Source organism: Neofelis nebulosa, chromosome 5 (assembly GCF_028018385.1).
Source record: "Neofelis nebulosa isolate mNeoNeb1 chromosome 5, mNeoNeb1.pri, whole genome shotgun sequence".
Taxonomy (NCBI): domain Eukaryota; kingdom Metazoa; phylum Chordata; class Mammalia; order Carnivora; family Felidae; genus Neofelis; species Neofelis nebulosa.
In genome coordinates this window covers 38058345-38079808 of record NC_080786.1, presented here as the reverse complement: position 1 = coordinate 38079808, position 21464 = coordinate 38058345, and the positions used below count along the sequence as shown (strand labels likewise).

At 39.2% G+C, this 21464-nt stretch overlaps 1 protein-coding gene across 1 annotated transcript in view; it reads left to right on the top strand.

The window, feature by feature from the left end:
- Positions 1–20966, top strand: part of PCOLCE2 (procollagen C-endopeptidase enhancer 2) — a 61464-nt gene extending 40498 nt beyond the window's left edge. The window contains exons 4-9 of the mRNA XM_058730121.1: positions 1681–1805; positions 4684–4820; positions 11797–11951; positions 15744–15827; positions 17925–18092; positions 20389–20966. Of these exons, the coding sequence (XP_058586104.1) occupies positions 1681–1805; positions 4684–4820; positions 11797–11951; positions 15744–15827; positions 17925–18092; positions 20389–20519 (800 nt within the window). The 3' untranslated portion in view covers positions 20520–20966. The remainder of the gene's footprint in view (positions 1–1680; positions 1806–4683; positions 4821–11796; positions 11952–15743; positions 15828–17924; positions 18093–20388) is intronic.
- Positions 20967–21464: the final 498 nt, after the last annotated feature.

The window sequence follows — 21464 nt, the reverse complement described above, 5'->3', positions numbered from 1 at the left end:
TCTGCCCCTCCCTCTGTCACACTCCGTCTCTCTCAGGGAAAAATAAAAAATAAAACAAATAAAAGATTTAAATACTGCAACCTCTAGGGGAAAATTTTTAGTAGTTTCTTCTGAAGCTAAACATCTACATCTACATCTACTCTTGGACTAGGAATTGCTCTCCTGGGTATTTGTGCGAGCAAAATGAAAACGCATGTCCACAAAGAGATTTCTACAAAAATGTTCACAGAAGGTCCATTCACAATAGCCCAAACTGGAAACACCCAAATGAATATCAGTGGAGAAGAGGTAAACAAACTGAGGTATTTCCATATGCTGGAATATTACTCAGCGGAGTGAAGAAACAAACTGCCAACTCACACAGCAACATGAATGCCTCTCCCTATAAGCAGGGGAAGCCAGACACAGAAGAATACACAATACACTATTCCTTTTATATGAAGGTCCAGAGTAAAACTATGGTGGAATTTTTCAGATAAGTGGTGTGGAGAGGCAGCAGACTGACTGGGGAGGGATACAGAAGTTTGGTAGGAAATAGATTCTATATCATCCTAGTAGTTTGGCTTTCAGGGGCAGATCAATTTTTCAAATTAGTACAGCTAAGATTTATGCATTTCATTGTACATGAATTTATCTCCCTGAAATCTGTCAATCATCATCATCATCATCATCATCATCAGGTGGTGGGGATTGCACATTAGTATTAATGAAAAGAATAGTAGAATGATAATAATTGTTGAAATTGGGTGATGGATACATAGAAGCTCATTATGTTATTCTGTTTACTTTGTTTATGCTTGAAATTTTCCATGAGTAAAAGTTTTATAAATTATCCAACCTCAATTTTTATAACACATTTTCTTAGAGATGCCTTTTAAGAATTATTATCTTCTGTGTCAAAGAAATATTTAAAGTATATTAGTTCCCTTAGTTTGAATTCAGTTTTTCTCTGTTAGGTAAATTCAAGTAAAATTAAATTTAGAACTTGGTGTTAAAATATCTTTCTAAAATTATTTCTCTTGACTTATCAGTCCATGTGCATAAAGATGTCTGAAATGATGTTTCTCAAATATTAATTGTGGTTAGTTTTAGGTGGTTGGATTTGGGGTAATTTTTTATTTTTTTGATGCTTTTCTGTATTGCTGAAAATTTATAAACCCGTATTATTTTTACAAACAAAAATTATTCCTAAAAATATTAAAGATGTATAGCATATAAAGTTTTCTGGTAGTGGGAGTTTTATATGCCAACTAATTCAAATTTTGTCCATGCACCTGGGTTTTAATCCTATTAATAAATTCCTCTGCCTTGAGGGTTCTTAAAATCTGTGTAATTTGTTGAGCCTGCATGATTTCTGAATGAGTTCTTGGCCAAAGATTTTGTCTTTACTTGTCCAAAAAAATGAAAGAAAGAAAAGAAGCGATAGCTCTCACTCTACTCCTATGTTCTCTTGTGCTGATGTGATATGTCAAGTAACAGAGATCATTCAGCATGTGTGTGGAGGGCAGGGAGATGTATGTGGAGACCATTTCTTAAGAAAAAATTTAAGAGCTTCTGTCATTGCCTTTATTTACTGTACTATCACCAATTTTCCAAATTCCCAATCTCCTTATAGTTGCATTGCCATGACCTATATCAGGATATAAACTTGGATTTTTTTTTCATACTTAATAACTTTAGGGGATCAGTATTGTGGAGGACGCCTTGAAAGACCTTCTGGCTCTTTTAAAACCCCCAACTGGCCTGACCGTGATTACCCGGCAGGAGTCACTTGTGTGTGGCATATTGTAGCCCCAAAGAATCAGGTAAGCTTCCCTGAAAATCTGAAGAAAGCATGCACATGTGAATTGCCTAGATGGTATGAGGGGCCCATCTCTCAAGAGCTTAGCATGCAGGGTGAGGAAGGCCCTGCTGGGCACAGGTATCTCTTCATGAAAGACCCAGATTAAAATTGCTTTTGCTAAGTCATGTATTTAATTATATAAATTATAGAAATACAATTTTTAAATTTCAATGTAAATAGTAAGCAAATCCCTGTGAGATTGTTTAACCCTGTGGAAAATGTTATAAGCAGCAGTGACTAAATACGGGAGGGTTAGAATCCCCAAGTACATGTACACGTTTCAGGTTGCCATTTGTTCACACGCTAAATGCACCTGACAGCTTCACCGGGACAAAGCCAATGCAAGCACACCACATCTTCCCCTCAGAGAACAAGTCTGAAAGCTAATCTGCTCTGTGGATTTTTTTTGGTTGTTGTTTAACATAAAATTTGTTCAGGTTCCCCACAAATAACTTTATGCAATCCTCTAAAACAATCAAGAGAGAAGTTCTTAGTTTTCCAGTGCTTATTAGTTTGTGGTTATATGAAATTTTATCTTTTCTGGGAACCACTTTTAGATATTAATTACAGGAGAAAACTTAGCATGGGAGTAGACCAAGTCTACTTTGTGGATGTTGGAAAACAAAGAATTATTATTGTTACAAACACTACAGACTTTAATCACACACTAGATGGTGATCATTATGGTACTGTTAAAAAAAACTTTTCTAAACTGATCTTTTGAAGGGCGCCTGGGTGGCTCAGTCGGTTAAGGGTCCTACTTTGGCTCAGGTCACGATCTCATGGTTTGTGGGTTTGAGCCCCATGTTGGGCTCTGTGCTGACAGCTCAGAGCCCGGAGCCTGTTTTGGATCCTGTGTCTCCCTCTCTCTCTGCTCCTCCGCCCCCCTTTCTCTCTCTCCCTCTCTCTCTTTCAAAAATAAATAATAAAACATTAAAAAAATAAAAAATAAACTGACCTTTTGTATCACTTACACAGATGCTTTTTGCCATATATTCATTTTTTAATGTTAAATTATTCAGGCAAACGTACCATGCAGATTGGTGATTTGAACTCACACACACACTTTGATCGTAATCCCCAAACCCAGTTTTATTTTTAAGAATAAAAATCTGGTCATTTACTTATTGATGAAAGATTTATAAACTTATTTAACTTTTTATAGCTTAAAGTAACATTTAAAAATCACATTTCTCAACATTTAAGCAGTATGTAATTCTTGAGATGGTTTTGGTCACTTTTCTTTCTGTGACATTTGTAAATATATTGGTTTAAATAATTTCAACTTAATTATACTTGCAGATTACAATTCAGCATATTTTTTCTATTATCTCTTTATTTAAATTTAAACTTGGGTTTCATTTTATTAACGTGATTTTTTACTTTAGCCAATTGAGTTTTTAATCATTGTTGTAATGTCTGAAATCACTGGAAGCGCTGTCAGAGAAGAATAAACTGGGAAAATTAAATCCTGAGTAATTTCTGTGCCAATCTCTGGGCATTTTCTTCCAATAAAGACTTAACCTTCATTTTTTATCATAGTTTTCCCCTCTATTCTCCTACTTATTTACTTATTTTTTAACCTTCTCTCTAAAAGCTATTATATGACTAAGTAGAGAAAGGTCAGCCAATTTTTTAATAATCTGGAAAACATTTTATTACCAACTGGTGAGAAGTTATTGGACCCAGAGAGGAAGTATTTTAATACGATTTAAAGCACTGCTAAATATGAATAAGCTATTATTCACCCTTAACTGGTGCTGACTTTTTAAAGGTGGGTAAATATGTAGATATGTGACAATTATCTTCAAAGCCAAAATTTACCTTTGATCCCTCCGTGATGCTGTTGCTATTATCATATTCATCTAGGTTACTGTGTGTGAGTCTTCTATCTAGGGCCTGTCCTAACAGGAATTAATGCCTATTATCTTCCCGAAGCAGCAGGGAGGGTTACCTGCCCACCTGCTGCCCAGCAAAAGTGGAGATCAGCTGTCTGGGTGCCGTGGGTATTTATGAGCCCAGTGAGATTTCCTTTGATTCATACGTTGGAGGTGCTCTGGAAAAATCTGCTTGTGAGGGGAATGATTGCCTGTTAAATCAAAACTTCCTATTGACTTGAATAACTTGGACACTATTATTGGTACTTATGCAAAAAAAGTTAAGAAATACTTAAGAAGTCTAACACTGACTTGGTATATGAGTGCTTTTATGCAACCTCTTCAAAAATCAACTACATCACCAAGTAGGCTGTGCTCAACTCAGTAGGCACACTTTTCAGACATACTTCAAGAAGACATCACAGTCAGTCCCCACTTCCTGAATCTCTGGTCCTAAAGAATTTGACTCCTTTGCATGTGATAGGAATGTTGTTCTCTTTCCCTTGAAAGGGGAACAACTCCATCCACCACCCAAATGCATACACTTACACCACACCCCAGCATACACTGACATAGGGGAACATCTCCGAGAAGAATGAAGTTGGCATACGTTCTGCTTCCCACTCTAACACATAGCCAGTTATGGTCTTAATGTAGGTTGCTAGGGTTGTGTGGTGTTCCCATACTTTTGTAGCTGTAGGTGAACAGGTCTCCTAAATTTAAGATCTTAACTAGGGTTGAGATGACCTTTTGGAATGATTAAAAATTAAAGGAAAGTAATACCACAGTTTTGTGAACTACAGAAGAAATATGAAAACCATAAATGAATAATTCAAACAGAAGGAATATTTTCTTGACAAAGGAAAATCATGATATCCTACAGATCTGGGGAGAGGAAGATTTCTGGGTGAGATTATTCCTCAAAGCTATCTTGACATTTCTAATGTTGTGCTTTCTCTAAAGCTTATAGAATTAAAATTTGAGAAGTTTGATGTCGAGCGTGATAACTACTGCCGATACGATTTTGTGGCTGTGTTTAATGGTGGGGAAGTCAACGACGCTAAGAGAATTGGAAAGTATTGTGGTGATAGTCCACCCGCGTAAGTAGCACCTGTTTTATTTCATTAATATTTTAGTAGCTCTAAACTTCTTTCTTATTAAACTGCCCAATTATATTTTATTTTCTGTAAGATTCTATGCTGTTGTTGTTTTGTTCACAAATTCTTGGGTTTGTTCCATGGCAGTAGAGTCCCATACAGCCCCAGCACAAAAAATAGCCAACCCAGAGAGTAAGGAGGCATTAATGAGTGTAGCGAGGCCTCAGCAGCCAAACAGATAACAGATGCAGAGTTGGTGATGCCCCAGAGTCAGATACTAGCCAGATACCTGGATACGTCACTGCCCTGCAAAGGTGAGCTCAAGCATCAGAGTGGAAGGGGGAAATTCTGAGAAAAAAGCAGGGGGCTGAATTTTGAGGATCCAGATACGGAAACCTGGATGCTCATGATGACCCAGGTGGTTTTACCTGATCAGAGACTTGTCCTGGACCTCTTGTGGCTTTGTACCTCTTCCTCACCGTGTCGCTCAAATGTTTGCTGGGTAAGCCTGAAAGGCACTGTGTATTTATCAGCAAACATTTATGGAGCTTAGAGCTCTGCTACTTACTAGCTGTGTGACATTGAGCCAGTTGCTTAATTCCTCTTAGTTCCCTATTCTGTATTGGTGCAACACATGTATTTTGGTGCAAGATATTTCACCCTTTCACATACAATACTGGAGAAAGCCTCAGTTGAAATTAATATAGCTTAGGGCCTCTGGCTGGCTCAGTCAGTAGAGCTTCCAACTCTTGATCTTGGGATGTAAGTTCGAGCCTCATGTTGGGTGTTGAGATTACTTTTAAAAAAATAAAATCTTAAGGAAAAAAAAGACGTTACTACAGTTTGCTGTCAAAGTCACCATTATGTCAATTTTTAAATACCCTTTTCTACTCTGTTGCTTAAACATAATTCGATTATACGCATCACCTGATTTTACATGCATGTCTATGATTCCCCCAGACACATTTAAGTTAAAACAAGGTATTTTTCATTTTAAATTCATTTTTTCAATTTAAATTCATTTATATTGTTTGATAATATTAAGAATTTTTAATACATACAAATTGGCTAAAATTTGAACATTACTATACCCAAACTTGACTCTGCAGCCAAATGTGTTAGAGAAAGGCCCATTTCTAAGCTCTTAGCAAAGGTGTTCCTTCTGTATTTTTTTCCTGTTGCTGCTGTAACAAATTACCACCAACTGAGTGGCTTAAAACAATACATGTATTCTCTTACAATTCTGGAGGTCAGAAGTCTGAAATCCCTTGCACTGAGCTAAAATTAAGCTGTCAGCAGGGCTGTTTCCTTCTGGAAGCTCTGAGGAGAGAATCAGTTTCTATGCCTATTTCAGCTTCAAGAGCTGCTGCATTTCTTGGCTGTGGTTCCTCCTCCGTCTTCAAAGCACATCACTCCTGTCTGTCCTTCTGTCATCGTATTGCCTTCTCCTCTCCTGGAGTCAAACCTCTCTCTTCTAAGGATACCTGTGGTTACATTTAGGGCCCAAGTAGACGATCCAGGATACTCTTTTCCTTCTCAAGATCCTGAACTTGATCACACCTGCAATGTCCCTTCGCACATAAGGTAACATATTCACACGTTCAAGGGATTAGGATGCGGACATCTTGGGGTGCCATTATCAGCCTACCGCACCCTCCTTTATTCCAAGCCAGTCTTTTCATCTGTATCCTCCATCTGACCTCCTCCTTTTCTCCCTTGAAATTTCCCTCTACCTAGTAGCCCTGTTTTTTTCTCCATCATCTCCATCTTTAGCCTCTGCCTTTATTATTTGTTTCCCATAGCCAAAAATTTAAGTTCTCCTGAATTAAGGGGAAGAAAAGTAACCCTTTCTTGACCCCCTATCCTGCTGTAGCTTTTTCTACCATGTCTCTCCTTGTCTTTATATCCAAGTATTTAAAAAAAAAATTTCAAATTCCATTTCCTAGCAATATGGAAAATAAGATAGCTTTTAAAATCCTACCACAACAAATACCAAACAGTGTTCCTAAGTTAAAAAAAATTTTTTTAAGCATTGCTCAGTTGGTAAAAAAAAAAAAAAAGAGAAATCATCAGAGGGCAAAAATGTTGAAAAGCCCAACAGTGCTTGGGTGGCTCAGTCGGTTAAGTGTCCCAGCTCTTGATTTCAGCTCAGGTCATGATGTCACAGTTTGTGGGATCAAGCCCCTTGTCAGGCTCTGTGCTGACAGTGTAGAACCTGCTTGGGATTCTCTCTCCCTCTCTGCCCCTCCCCACATGTGCGCATACTTGCTTTCTCTCTTTCTCTCTCTAAAAATAAATAAACATGGAAAAACTATTAGCAAGTCATATCTAACAATGTATAGAAAATGCTGTTTGACCAGGAATTCAAGATTGGTTTGAACTTAGAAAAGCTATTAATATAATTTAGTTACCAGATTAAAGTATGATTTTTATAATTATATTTTTATTTGTTGGAAACAATTTATTCAAGAATATATTTTCTTAAATAGCTTGAATAAAAGTTTATTAATATTATTTTAATAGCAACAGAAATACAAAATACTCAAGAATATATCTAATAATTGTGTGCAAGCCCTGAAAAGAGAAAATTATAAAACCTTACTAAAAGGTATTTTAAAAAACCTCAGTAAATAGAGCTGTATACCGTTCTCGTGAATAGGAAAAATCAATGTCATTTAAAAATAACACAATTGGTTTTTCATTAAACCTGATAGCCTGATTCTGAAATGTTTATGGAATTGCAAGGGAGTTGGGGATGGGGGCAAAACTAAGATGGTTCTGAAGGAGAACTTGGCAGGGGGATTTGCCTTATGTGATGGAGCCATATCAGAAAGCTGTTGTATTTAAGACAATATGGTTTTAACAGAGATTGACAAATGGACTAATGAAAACACCAAAGAGAGGCCAGACACATCCACACATGTCTGCACATGGGGCACATCGCAGAGAGCCACAGGTCAGCTGGTAAAAAATGGCCTCATTGAAAAATGAGGCAGGAACAATTTGTTTTCATATGGGAAAAATGAATGACACACACGTACACACAGAACCACAACTACAGATGCACTGGAACCTTAAATGAGAATTTCTGCCCGTTAAAATACACCTTAAAGAGGGAAAAGAGAAGGCACAAAACAGAAACAGGTATTTGTAACATATTTGACAAAGACCCCTAGGTCCAGAATATATCAAGAAATTCTAAAAATTATTTAAGGAAAGACAACTCAATAGGAAAAAAAAATGGGCAAGAGACATGACAAGACATTCCCAAAGGAAGAAAGCTGCACCGTGACTAAATCTTTATAAAGAGTGTAAATTGGTACAACAACTTTGGAAATCAGCTTGGCATTATCTAGTAAAGTTGAAGATGGGCATGTATCCTGTGACTTAGCAGAGAATATGTACACTACCCTCCTGGGGTGCCCACTAACGTTACTTTTGCCCATGTGTACCACAAGACATACACAAGAGTATTCTTAGCGATATTGTTTGTAATGGGGGGGGGCAGAGGAAATAGCCTAATATTTATCAACAAGAGAATAGTTCATACTATGCAGCAGTGAAAACAGTGGATGAATCTTGCAGTTATAATGCTGAGTGTGAAAAAAAATAACAGAAAAATGCACACCATACCCTTTCATTTATATGAAGTTTATACATTTTTTTTTTAATGTTTATTTTTGAGAGAGACAGAGACAGAATGCAAGTGGGTTGGGGCAGAGAGAGAGGGAGGCACAGAATCCGAAGCAGGCTCCAGGCTCCGAGCTGTCAGCACAGAGCCCAACGCAGGGCTCGAACTCACGAGTTGTGAGATCATGACCTGAGCCGAAGTCGGACGCTCAACCGACTGAGCCACCCAGGCACCCCAATTTATATGAAGTTTAAAAGCATGCTTAGTGATGCATATTTATTGGTAAATCTGTTGGTAAAGAAAAGGAGAAACATAGAATCCAGCATAGTGATAGCCTCCATGCAGGTGGGGAGGGGGTCACAAAGTGGGGGCTCCTTGCTTCTGAGGAGTTTGTCTGGAGTAGCTTGACAGCCAGTCCTCCAACTAACACTTTTACCAGAGGAATATTTTTTTCATAGAGTACTTCTGGGATGGGACAGTGCAGAAAATGAGAAAACCTATTTGGGGGACTTCTCCCCTGTTAAAAGTCTGAAGAGAAGGAGGAGTGCTGTGGTTGGTGAGATCACTTCATCATCCCTGTGTCGGGTTCAGTGCAGTATCAACACCATTGAATTCAGTTCAGAAACACTCATTAAGCCTCAGCCATGTGGTGGGCACTGTGTTAGGTAGCTGGAATACAACAATAAATAAAAAACAAAGATAATTGGTAGGAGGGATGAAACGAGGCGGATAGTTAAAATGGCAAAGGAATATGCCAGGTACATTTCTGACAAGGAGTCCTTTGGTCCAATCAGCACAAGTGGTGGGGTCAGGAGAAGCTTTTTGAAGGAGATTGTGCCTCTTGAAGCTTAGTCTTGAAGGAAGAGTTGGCATTGGTCATAAGCAAAAGGGAGGACAGACTCATTCCAAGTAGAAGACACTCCATCAATAGAGATAACCCAGGGGAGGCATATGCTATTCTGGAGCCCAAACCTTGAGTTGGAGCCTAGAGAGGCAGGAGCACTGAACTGGGTTCCACATCTTACAGACAGGGGAGCCTTTCAAATACATTTAGTCAGGAAATGGCGGGACCAGTGCCTTGGAATCCTTGACATGAGCAGAGAGTCTGGTTAGAAGGCTGTGGCAGGAGATCCAGGTAAAGTCAAGGAGGTGGGGAAGGATGAGGAGATGAGGCAGGATGGTAGAGATGGAGAGGAGGATGTGGATCAAGAAATATTTAGGCAAGATTGGCAGGACATGGCGGTTGACTAGCTGTAGTGGTTGAAGACGACGACGACTATGGGATGACAAAGCAGAGACCGCGAACGCAGCCAGCTTTGTAAGACCAAAGAGCATCTTCCATCCCTTCCCAGGATCTCCCAGTATGGAATGAATCCAAGGAAGAGTTCCTCTTGCCTTTCTAGTGGTTTGTTACATTAATTTGTGGATGCACACGTAGCCCTCAGAACATTTATGGCACTGTGATTCTGTCACATTCATGCTAGAGCTCAGTAGCAGCATAACAAAAATGTCTGTTACTACAATACTCTTCCTTGAGAAAATTTAATTTCCAATTTGATGCTCCCAAGATTAGTTCATAGAAAAGACATTAGATGATCACTATAATTATAATATCATGCCCAGAAGGCTGACCTGATGAGGTCTTAAGGTTTCCTTTGCTGCATATAATAAGTGCTTTTTGTAATTTTATCATGTAAACAAGTTTAACATATTTTTTTTGTAATTGTGGCTGGGAATTGTTTCATGCATATTGTTTATATTTATTGAATGGAATATGTTTTCAAAAGCAAGACAGAACGTTTCTGATAAAGGCTTGATTCTCAGAAGCATTATTTAAATGATCTCGGTCACTCTTGTGACCAGAATGCTAAATGTAGGTCACGAAGCTCAGTCTTGGCTTCATCCCATACCTTGGCTCAGAAGGTAATTAATAGCCTTCAGGACAGAAAAGATCCTGCAGTTTTTCTAACTGGTTTGGTCAAGTACAGATCTACCTCCTCACCCCCAACCATCCCCACTCAAAGTAGCTGACAGGTGGGAAGAAAAATTAAGTTGCCCCATTATTTGCTGTTCATGATGCCTACAAAGTGGTTTGGCTGGGGCGCCTGGGTGGCTCAGTCGGTTGCGCATCTGACTTCGGCTCAGGTCATGATGCCACAGTTCGTGGGTTAGAGCCCCACGTTGGGCTCTGTGCTGACAGCTCAGAGCCTGGAGCCTGCTTCAGATTCTGTGTCTCCCTCTCTCTCTGCCCCTCCCCTGCTCATACTCTGTCTTTCTCTGTCTCTCAAAAATAAATAAATGTAAAAAAAAAAAAACATTTTCAAAGTGGTTTGGCTGAGAAGATGCCTCAAAAAAGAGTTTAGTCAAACCACTAATTAACTCAATTAAATAACTTGTTTCGTTTTTCCCACTTCTGAATTAAATAGTCTTGAAATAGAATTAGCCAAACAGCATTTTTAAACCATTGCTTAAATAATAATAGAGAAGGCTCAAATGAAACTATTTTATATGATAGTTATTCCCTAAGACTTAGGAGTGCTTTTGAGCCTCAGTTATTATCGCCACTAAATCGTTAGTACCAGCTAACCAGCAAGTCCCTAAAATAGCTTTCAAATTAAGAGTTCTTTAATGATGTCATTCATAACCACCAAAGCAATCACTTTCTCTTTCAACTTCGCAGCATTCTGCTATTGAGATTATAAAACAGAACCGTTTCCATTTCAGGCCTGCCTGAGAGCTCTCGTTAAAAATGAAATGGAAGTCACGTTAAACCCTACGTGGCTTTCTTATCCCCTGGTGACCAGCCCACCAAAATGATCCCTCTGGCTGTGTCTTCACAGTGCATGGGAATTCATTTATGACATTTCTCCATCTGACTCTCTATGGCCAGCATCCCTAGCTCCCCAGGCCAGCTCAAATCCAGAGTCTTAATGAAAAGAAGCTGTGTGGTTCCCAAGTCAGGCCAGACTCTAAGGTGCTTGTGAAGAACCAGCCACAGTTTCAGTGTTTACACTGGTCTCAATGTCTAGCACAGTCTCTTTGGTCACCTGGTCCTACATTCAAATTCTGACTCCCCTACATGCTAGCTGTAGGGCCTTGGGTAAATCACTTGAACTCTCTGAACTTCACTTGCCTATTCTGTTAGAAAGTGAGTAACAGTGCCGATCTGAACACTCGTAAATGTTAGCTATTTAGCATTAATTCTGAGCACATTGAGACTTTCACCTTTTGAAGTATCTTAACTTTTACTTTTAAACATATAGTGATCTATTGTCAAATGGAAAGCTAGGATTCTACAATTCAGAGAGGTGCCACTTAAAAAAATTTTTAATGTTTTTCTTCTTTTAGGCCAATTGTATCTGAGAGAAATGAACTTCTCGTTCAGTTTTTATCAGACTTAAGTTTAACTGCAGATGGATTTATTGGTCACTACAAATTCAGGCCGAAAAAATTGCCTACAACTACAGTACCACCTGTTACCACCACATTCCCTGTAACTACGGGTAAGTTTTTCTGTTTTGATGTTTGTGCACACACCTCAGGAGTATAAGAAAAATTCTTTTGAAGTAGAAAAAAAAAATTAAAACAAAGATACTTGAAACTAAACTAAGTTAAATAAAATGAAAACTTATCTAAAAGAATAATATAACTCCATTAATGAAAAAGTGTAAGGTGTAAGAAGTTTATAAGCTAATAATTTTTGAGAGTCATGTAAGAAAATTATGACCACTTAAAAATTACTAGGAACCCTATTATAGGCACAGATCATTATAAACCCAGTTTTTCTTTTCTGGTACCTCTAAAGTTATGGCTTTTTTTTAATTACATAGAATTGTAGTATTTAAAATTAAAGTTCTAGGGCCTTGATACCTGCTTGTTTTCACATCTGCCAGTTTTTTGGTTTGGGTTTTATTGTGTATGTGTATGTTGTTGTTTTTCTCGCTTCACTCTAAAATGTGTTATACAAAATACTTCTTTTTTTTTCCCCAAACTGGGGTAAGTTGGTATTATAGAAGCCAATTGGGAAACTGGTCTGGAGCATAACCTAAGAAATGGAGAGACAAGAGTGTATCCCTATACTAAGTCTCCATTCACTGAGATTTCAGGCCTCAGATCTCAAAATCTAAATCTGAGAGAAAGAAAAAAGTGGGAATGAAGGATCTGAAGTTAAGATACAAAATAATTTGAAATGAGCCCAGCTTTTATAGCCCGCCGTTCTCTGCTTGCACCCCTGGTAGGGCTGACCTGAGTATAGGCACTTGTAGAAGAGCTGATTTTTCTGAGTGCTCCCCAAGTATGCCACCTTGTGGCCGAGACATGTACTGCTATATTACAGCAGTGTTTCTCATTTCTTCAGCTCATCTCAGTGGAACCTGGTGTCCTTATTCTTTCCATTGAATTATCTGGCAGCACCGTGCTGCTAGTGGCTCCCTAGATTTTATCTCCAGTCCTAAACCTCTGAAATTGCCAACCTGGATTTATAATGATCTCCTAGGGTTTTGTTGACTGCTAAGCATTTAAATTAAAACCTATCAAACTCAACTTGTTTTTATTACACTATTTTGTGCATCAAATCTGCTTCTCCGCCGTTTTCCCAAGCAGGGTCCACAGCATCAGTAGCCACACTCTTAAGTCATCTTTGAGTTCCTCTATCTTACCTCCCCACTGCATGCCTCCCACCACACACACAAAGCAGACCATGTCTCCCACCTGAATTCATTGTCTACACCTGTGCTATCCAATACGGTAGCCACTATTGAACCCTTGAAATGTGGCTAGTGATACTGAGGAATTAAATTTTAATTTAATGATTTTTAAGAAGTCTCATGTGGCAAGTGGCTACCATATCGGGCAGCCCAGGAGCCAGACTCCTTCATGACATATATAAGACCCTTCATGAACTCTTTGTACCTAGCTTCTCTTTCTAGTTCCATCTTTAGGCCCTACCACCTCTCTCCTTATGCTTCTAAGTATTTTGGTATTTTATCCTAAGTGTGGGGGCAACTGTTGATGGATTTAAACGAAGTTCAGGATCAGATTCCCACTTCATGAAGATAGCTCTGGCCAGTTGTGAGGTGAATGGATAGTAGGGTCAAGACAATCAGGTTCTCGTGGTTGTCCAGGTGAACTGTGCTGTGACAGAAATACACGGAGTCCAGAAATTCTGACTGTTGTGCAAGCGAGGGGCGTTGGAAGATATTAACAGGTCTTTAATTGGTGATTATTGGTACTAGACAGATCAGGGAGGTGTGAATCATGCCTCTCAAGTCTCTGGTTTGCACAATTCAGGGGAAGGTGTGACCTTTCACTGAAGCAGAGAAAGGGGTTTAGGGGTAGAATCATAAGTTAAGCTGTGGCGTGTTGGGTCTGACGTGTCTGTGAGACACTCAAGTGGAGTAATCATGTCCAATTTGATCTATGGCCTCTAGAAGAGATTTCAGCAAGAGATTTAAATTTGAGAATCATCAACATACATGTGGTTGACACTGTGATCCAAAATGAGATCACCTAGGGAGAGGTTAGAAGTGAAAGGACAAGGGCTGCTGGAATTCAGTCTCTAGAAACCTCAACTTTTTAAAAAGAAGGATATACTGGCAAAAGAGACTGAAAAGATAGGAGCTGGAACAAGAGGCATCTACACTGGATGTTAGGATGTGTGAACTTGAAAGCTTGGTGATGAAAGACTAACGGGAGAACGTGTGAACCTGGGACTGGGTGATGGAGACAGAGCCGAGGGAAAGTCTGGGAAGGATGGAGCCGTGGCACTGGGAGGAGGGAACACCCACTGAGATGGTCGCAGGTGCACTTGAAGAGGAAGGCTGAGGACCAGATGCCATGCCAGCAGTGCAGGTAGAGAGCAGACAGGGAGGTGACAAGGGTCAGGGTGCTCTAGTGATGACTTAAAGGCAGGAGAGCAGGGATCTACTGAAGGAGGAGAAGGAGCAGGGTGGGACTGCCACTCAGCTTCCAGATTGACATTCTGGGATTTAGAAAAGCTGGTTTCCAGTGTCCACTGAAAGGATGCTCTTTCATCAGAGAGGGAGAAACACTAGCACCACTACTTTTTGACTCCAGTAATTAGGTAAATTTAGGTCCCCAACTTCTGGAGCAGTGTTCCCTCTAAATGTTTTCTGAACTCTTTGCCTTAAAAAAAAAGTATACACATACACACACATGCTATTCTATGTATTTTAACATTAAATTGTACATATTTTAATACTGTGATCCACTTGAGATCCTTTTTGGAGTTAAGTATGGGTACAAAGTAAGAGTAAATCAATAATAAATTCAGAGAAGAGTTCACAGAAACGTATTAGAAGGGCAGTGTTACAGCTGCAAATTCTTGCCCAACAAGTACAATTCTGTTACAGCTGTTTTGTTTAGTTCTTCCTAGCATATTGCCACATATAAGTGAATAATTAGCAAATATTTTGGAAACATTTTTATTGATAATAATGGGAATTAAATATTTTCATTTTGGTAACCCACAGTTTCTCCACCTTGGCAATATTTACATTTTGGGCTAGATAATTCTTTGCTGTTGGGGGCTGCCCTGTTTATTGTAGGATATTTAACAGCATCCCTTGTATCTCCCACTAGATGCCAGTAGCAGCCCCTAGTTGTGACAAAAAATATTTCTAGACATTGCAAAACATCACCCAAGGGGAGGAATCACCTTTGCTGGAGAACTACTCTGTGTATCTACTTTTATTTTTAAATTAGTCTACTTCCCAGTTCTTAAATGCTTATAGGCAATGGCAGACTCAAAATAGATGTATAGTTATGGATTGCAGCTCATTACAGGTATAATACACTTTACACAGTTTCTAAAACCTTGTACTACCCACATTTGGGCAGGTGCCTATTTTAAAGGCACCGAGAAAACTCCCTCCATCCTCAGGGGGAGCACCATTTGGATTCCTTTTGTAAAGTGAAGAATTAACCTACATTTTCTGAGTTCATATTTTTTGCACTGGGTTTTTCTAAGCAGGGTGCAAGGAAGCTATATCTATTTTTGGTTAGTGTTATGTATAAAGAAGGAAGAAAAGAGGGCAAAATGTGGGTTATCTTTGATCTCTGGTTCCAAATTCAGCAGAGAGTATTGAGTTACCCTGAGGAAATGAGAACAGTAGTTAGTACCATAAAGAATTTCTTTTGAATGTAATTACTCCATTGCAATGATGGATTGATGGCTCAGGGAAATAAATAGGAATTTTAAGTAGATTCAGGTCTAAACACCAATGGCAATTGAATTCATTTTCCTGAATCTTAATGTCTTTCTTCTTTGAATTAAGGTTTAAAACCCACCGTGGCCCTGTGTCAACAAAAGTGTAGACGGACGGGGACTCTGGAGAGCAATTATTGTTCCAGTAACTTTGGTAAGAAATAAAATCGGGCCTTTTCTCTTTAATCAGAAACTTGAGACCGCATGCTTAGTCTCAAAGGAATTGCCCTGAATGTGATGGTAAAGGGCTAGTTACACTCCCCATTCACCTACGAAAATGTTTTCCTGTTCACTAAGGTATAGTTGGCTAGTGTTGTTCAAAGTGTTAGATTTCACAACTGAGAAAAATATGTATACAGAAAATATGCTTTTTTTCACATAAACTTAATAATTTGACTCTTGGAATAGGATACTGCTACTCTGTGTATTCTGGCTGGCTCAGTATTCCTGAAAAACCCTGTATACTTTTTTTCCTCACATATTTTTCATGGAATATTTTTTCACACATCTGTAATTCCACTGAAGTAAATTAGAAACATATCCAGGCTGGCCTTTCTCAGAAGAAATTCACGTATTTCCTCTGAGTGTCCTTCCAGAGTACTAAATTGAAACTTGGGAATCTGAAATCTATTTGGAAATGCTTACAAATTGGAACTGAGGAGGTATTATCTAATGACTTAGAATTTCTCAGAGCTTTTTCCAATTGTAAAAACCACTTAAGAGCAAGAGATACCAAATTTAATTATGTTGGTTATTTTTTAAAGGAACATTTAAGAAAAGTCTTATCAGGAAAAGGAAGTTGCTAAAGCCTAAATAGGTTACACCCACAACAGAGAGTCTCCCAAAAGAGGCTTGTTTTTTCTGTGCCTTTTAAATGGTAACTGTCTACAGTCCAGACAAACTGTTCTAATTGAGGGTGTGAAGGCACTGAAGAATCTAGGGCCCTAGATCTTACTGGAGTTTGCATGCTGCAATTCAAATAACAGGCATGAAAATGAAAACAAATTGCTGTCACATCCAGGTTAGTCTTCGGTGGGAGGTGCTTAAGGAAATCTCCCCCTCTATATCCTTTGGAGCCACCAGATTTCACTTGGCTATAGATTTAACAATTATCACCAGGAATCAAAGTAAGGCATAATAAGAATTCTGAACTTTGCACACTACATGAGCAGCAGCTTCTCACTTTATCCTGAAAGTGAGAACATGTCAGCCAAGATCAAACTTTGACTTATTCCATTGTGACTCTCTTCTGTGGCAAAATGACCAACTACTAACACCAGTGGCCCATTGGTTCTCAGCCTGCATTGCTGACACTCCCCAAGGAGCAGTTTTGGCACAATAACTGGGGGGGGGGGGGGGGGGTGCTACTGGTTTTTCTGCGGAGGGACAGGGCTCATAAAACAGTCTCTCAGTGCCACGTCCTACACCACATGGAATTGTCACCCACAAAATGCCAAAAGCATGCCTTTGAGAAACAGCATCTTTCCTTCTGTGCCTCCAGAGTGAGACTCTTTCCTCTTATATCACCGTGGAATAAAGAGTGAGTTACATAATGAAAAGCAACTGAATTTTGTTAGGTGTTTTTGTTTATAAGCAAGAAAATGTTTTGTTATACCTCAGCTGTATACTTTGATTTGTTAAATGAAATAAACAAGGTGGATAAGAAAGAATATGAAAGACCCAGAAACAAATACTGATAATTAGAGATGGGGACCCATGGGATGAACCAAAGTTCAAGGAGAGAGGACAGTTGAAGAGAGGGGTGAGGGGAAAGACACAGAAAGGTAGGCACTCAACCACACAGACACAAAGACCCAGATCTTTGTAGCTCAAACCCCTACCATGCAACTGCTTAGTACAGTATTACCTCTAAAGATTCAAGGTCTTAATTGAGTATTCATAGGTAAAGGTTCATAAGCCTATGCCTTATTTGGTAAATGATCCCCATGTTGGATAAAACAGTGCAGAGAGCCCCTCTCAGCAGCAGAGTGCATTGCAGCAGGTAATTAGGTTTCTCTCCTAGGCATCAACACCTAACAACCCGGCTAACATTCCAGCTCCATGGCCTCTTTTCTTCAACCTGAATTTTGGTGACACATGTGCAGAATCACATTCGATAGCTTTATTAGGGCTTTCTCTTGAACATTAGAATGTTTCCTATCTGAAGCTTAGAAGAACGTAAAATTATTTTCAGTTCTGCTTACATTTTTGCTTTCACTGTCATAATATATCTAAATGTTTCCTTCTACAGTACTGGCTGGCACTGTTATCACAACTGTCACCCGAGGTGGAAGTTTGCATGCCACAGTCTCGATCATCAACATCTATAAAGAGGGAAATCTGGCAATTCAGCAGGCTGGCAAGAACATGAGTGCCAAGGTCATCGTGGTCTGCAAGCAGTGCCCTCTCCTCAGAAGAGGTAAGGAGGAAAACATTAGTCTTTCTTTAGGGAAGCTCAGGGACAGAGAAGGAAACAAGAGAGAGAGTCTGAGCAAGTCATGGATCTTCCCCTGCCATGACTGGGGAAGTAAAATCAAGGCTAATGTGTTGTCCACTTCTGGTGTAGAAGGAAGGAAGGCCTTAGGAGTCCGGCAGAATTGGGCTCTAAGCCCAGTTCTTGTAACATGTGACAGAAGATGAGATAGTGGAAATGATGAATGAGTCCAAGAAGCATTTGAGGTTGGATCAATAGGGAACAGACACAGAAGGAGCCATTCAGGGGAAAGAGATTTTCAATTATTGCACTTAAGGTGCTAATACTATGTTTAGAGGAAAATATCCATCAAGGAACAAGAAATTCAGAGCTGAAGTTCAGAAGAGAGAGGTATATATGGGCTAGAATTAAAGATTTGGGAATCATTTGCAGATATAGGTTCATTAAATCCACACATGGAAATGAGTTTAAGGGAAATTATGGAAAAAGGAAAGTTAAAAAATGAAAAAAGTCCGGGGCGCCTGGGTGGCTCAGTTGGTTGAGCGTCTGACTTTGGCTCATGTCCTGCATCGGGCTCTGGGCTGACAGCTCAGAGCCTGGAGACTGCTTAAGATTCTGTGTCTCCCTCTGCCCCTCCCCGCTCATGCTCAGTCTCTCTCTCTCTCTCTCTCTCTCAAAATAAATAAACATTAAAAAAAATTTTTTTTAATGGAAAAAGTCCAGAGCCAGAGACAAGGAGCAAATGATTTTTTTTTTAACAAGTTCTTTAACTTATAAAAGTAATGAATGTTCTATGTTTTTTTTAAAGTTTAGGTAAATAGAGAAGGATATAAAATAAAAAGTGAAGCCCTTTCCCTTTTCCCAGAGGTACCATGAAAAGTTCCCTCTAGAAAGTTTCTGTCTACAGAAAGCATGCAAGTACACACTTAGACAAATGAAGTCATGCTATACCTGTTCGACTACCACTCCCCCCCCCCCACCTCATGATCTATAGACACCTTTCCATAAACAGCACATATAGATAGATCTCTCTCTTTGGAATGGTAATCATGTCTGGTATCCACTGTGTGGTATACCAAGATTTCTGTCTCCAATCTTAGCTGATGTGTTTCCTCAATCTTGTTACAAACTTCCCCCACAACTAAACCAAACCAATCCCTCCCCCCCCCCCATACACACACACAATAGAAATGAAGAGAGAATATCCACTTTAACAATTCAGGTTGTTCAGAAAAGTCTGGAGGCTCACGGCTTCACATGGATCCTTCAGAGGGAATCGCAAAGGCTCTGTAAAAGATTAACACTTCTTCCCAGAACTGCAGGAACATCAGATAATGTACATGTAGACACTTACCGTAAGGTCTCATAATGATGCTAACAGTCTGGCCTTGAGGTGGCATCCACCTGCCCAGCCCTCCAAGCCTTCACAGGCTCAAGACCACTATGAGGACAATGTTAGCCCACAAAGGAAGATTATGCAAGAGAAAAAGGACACATGTATTTCTCTTAAGACATACAGGCGAAGAGGGAGAATAAAGGAGGCGGTAATACACTCTGCCTTTATGACATTTTTTCTCAGGCAGTATAAATCTTCAGAGTTGAATCCAACATACCTCAGCTTAGGGCCCAGTCTAGGCCTAACTTAGCCAGATACACTGTAATACAAAAAACCGTATAACGGATAGAAGTACCTCTTAGTACCTATTTGTTGTAAGGAACTATAAGAATGCAAAGAAATATATGATGCAACTATGCCCTCAGGAAACTTACATAGTACAAATACTTGAGATATTGAAAAAAGCTCAAGTCGACAACAGGAACATAAGACCGTGGATCATTAGTTGCCAAATGCTTGGGAAATCTAGAGTCATTATGGGATAATGACAGGCCATCTGAGGATGGCATGTCAGGGAGCACCGAGGCCCCTTGAGGAAGAACAGCCTTTCACATGAACACAGCGCATATTCAGTAAATACCTCAGACCCACAGCCCTGCAGAGCAGGACATGGCTGGGCCTCATCATTCCCTTCCATCTTTCTAGTGTTGGCAGAGCTGGAACACGTTCCTTACTGGAGTTTAGATTTTTTTTTCTGAGAGGCTTATACCTGATTTTATCCTAGATAGAACAAATGTATAATTAATTATACCATTTCCAGATCATTTTATCTAGAGGTAAGTTATAGTCTAAATTGTATCGAAATGGTACACATAGAGAAAAAAATTATATATATATATATACACTTTATATATATATATATATATATTTTTTTTTTTTTTTTAGGTCTAAACTACATTATTATGGGCCAAGTGGGTGAAGATGGGCGAGGCAAAATCATGCCCAACAGCTTTATCATGATGTTCAAGACCAAGAATCAGAAGCTCCTGGATGCCTTGAAAAATAAGCAATGTTAACAGTGAACTGTGTCAGTTTAAGCTGCATTCTGTCATTGCCTTTGAAAGATCTGTATTTTTCTCAGTAGAACAAAAATCTTATATTAAACATTGAGCATTCAGAAAGATTTATTCTTCACATGATGTAGGTCTGAGACCTCCGATATCACTGATGGAAGTTCTTTGCCTGCACAGAGAGGAGCAGATACACGATTGAAAACCTGCAGACTTAGCACGGTGATAGGAAACTGAATGTATTGAGCGTTGACAGTTTGGAAGCAGTTTATTTATACATCTCTGTAAAAGGATATTTTAGAAATGAGTTGTGTGAAGATGTAAAAAAGAGATTTTATAAGTGCAATATTTATAGTGATATTTGTTTTACCTTCAAGCATTTGCTCTGAGGTGTTATATTCTTCCCTTGCATTTTTTAAATCAATGCTTAATAAAATATTTTAAATGATTATATCACAGCCATTAAAGTTGTTTTTATAGAATATTCCTTGCTTTTTACATAATCAGTTTGGTATCAATTCACACTTTGCTGAAAGAGCATTCTAAGAACTTCAGGGACAAGATGGATAATGTAAGTGGACTATAATTCTCTGTAGAACCAGACAGTGTTAGAATGGTGTCCCTCAGGAATCCAGTGCAACTCCTTCATTTTGTAACAGAAAATTGAAGCTCGGGTATATTTGGTGACTTGTCTAGAGCACACATCTTCCAAGAGAAAGAGCTGGCAACCAAGCTTAGGAGTCCTGACTCCAACCCAGTGCCCTCACTGCTCTAGAAGAGGCCCTCTCTACCCCAGAGGAACACCCTCTTATTCTGACTTTGCAGCATTTGGTCTTTGGTTTCCTAGTCTTTGGTCATTTGATAGGACTTGAAATTAGAAGTGAGCCCGGTGCTCCTGTCCTGTTCATCCCCAGGCAACTGGATCAGGGTATATCAACTCGGATGCTTTCT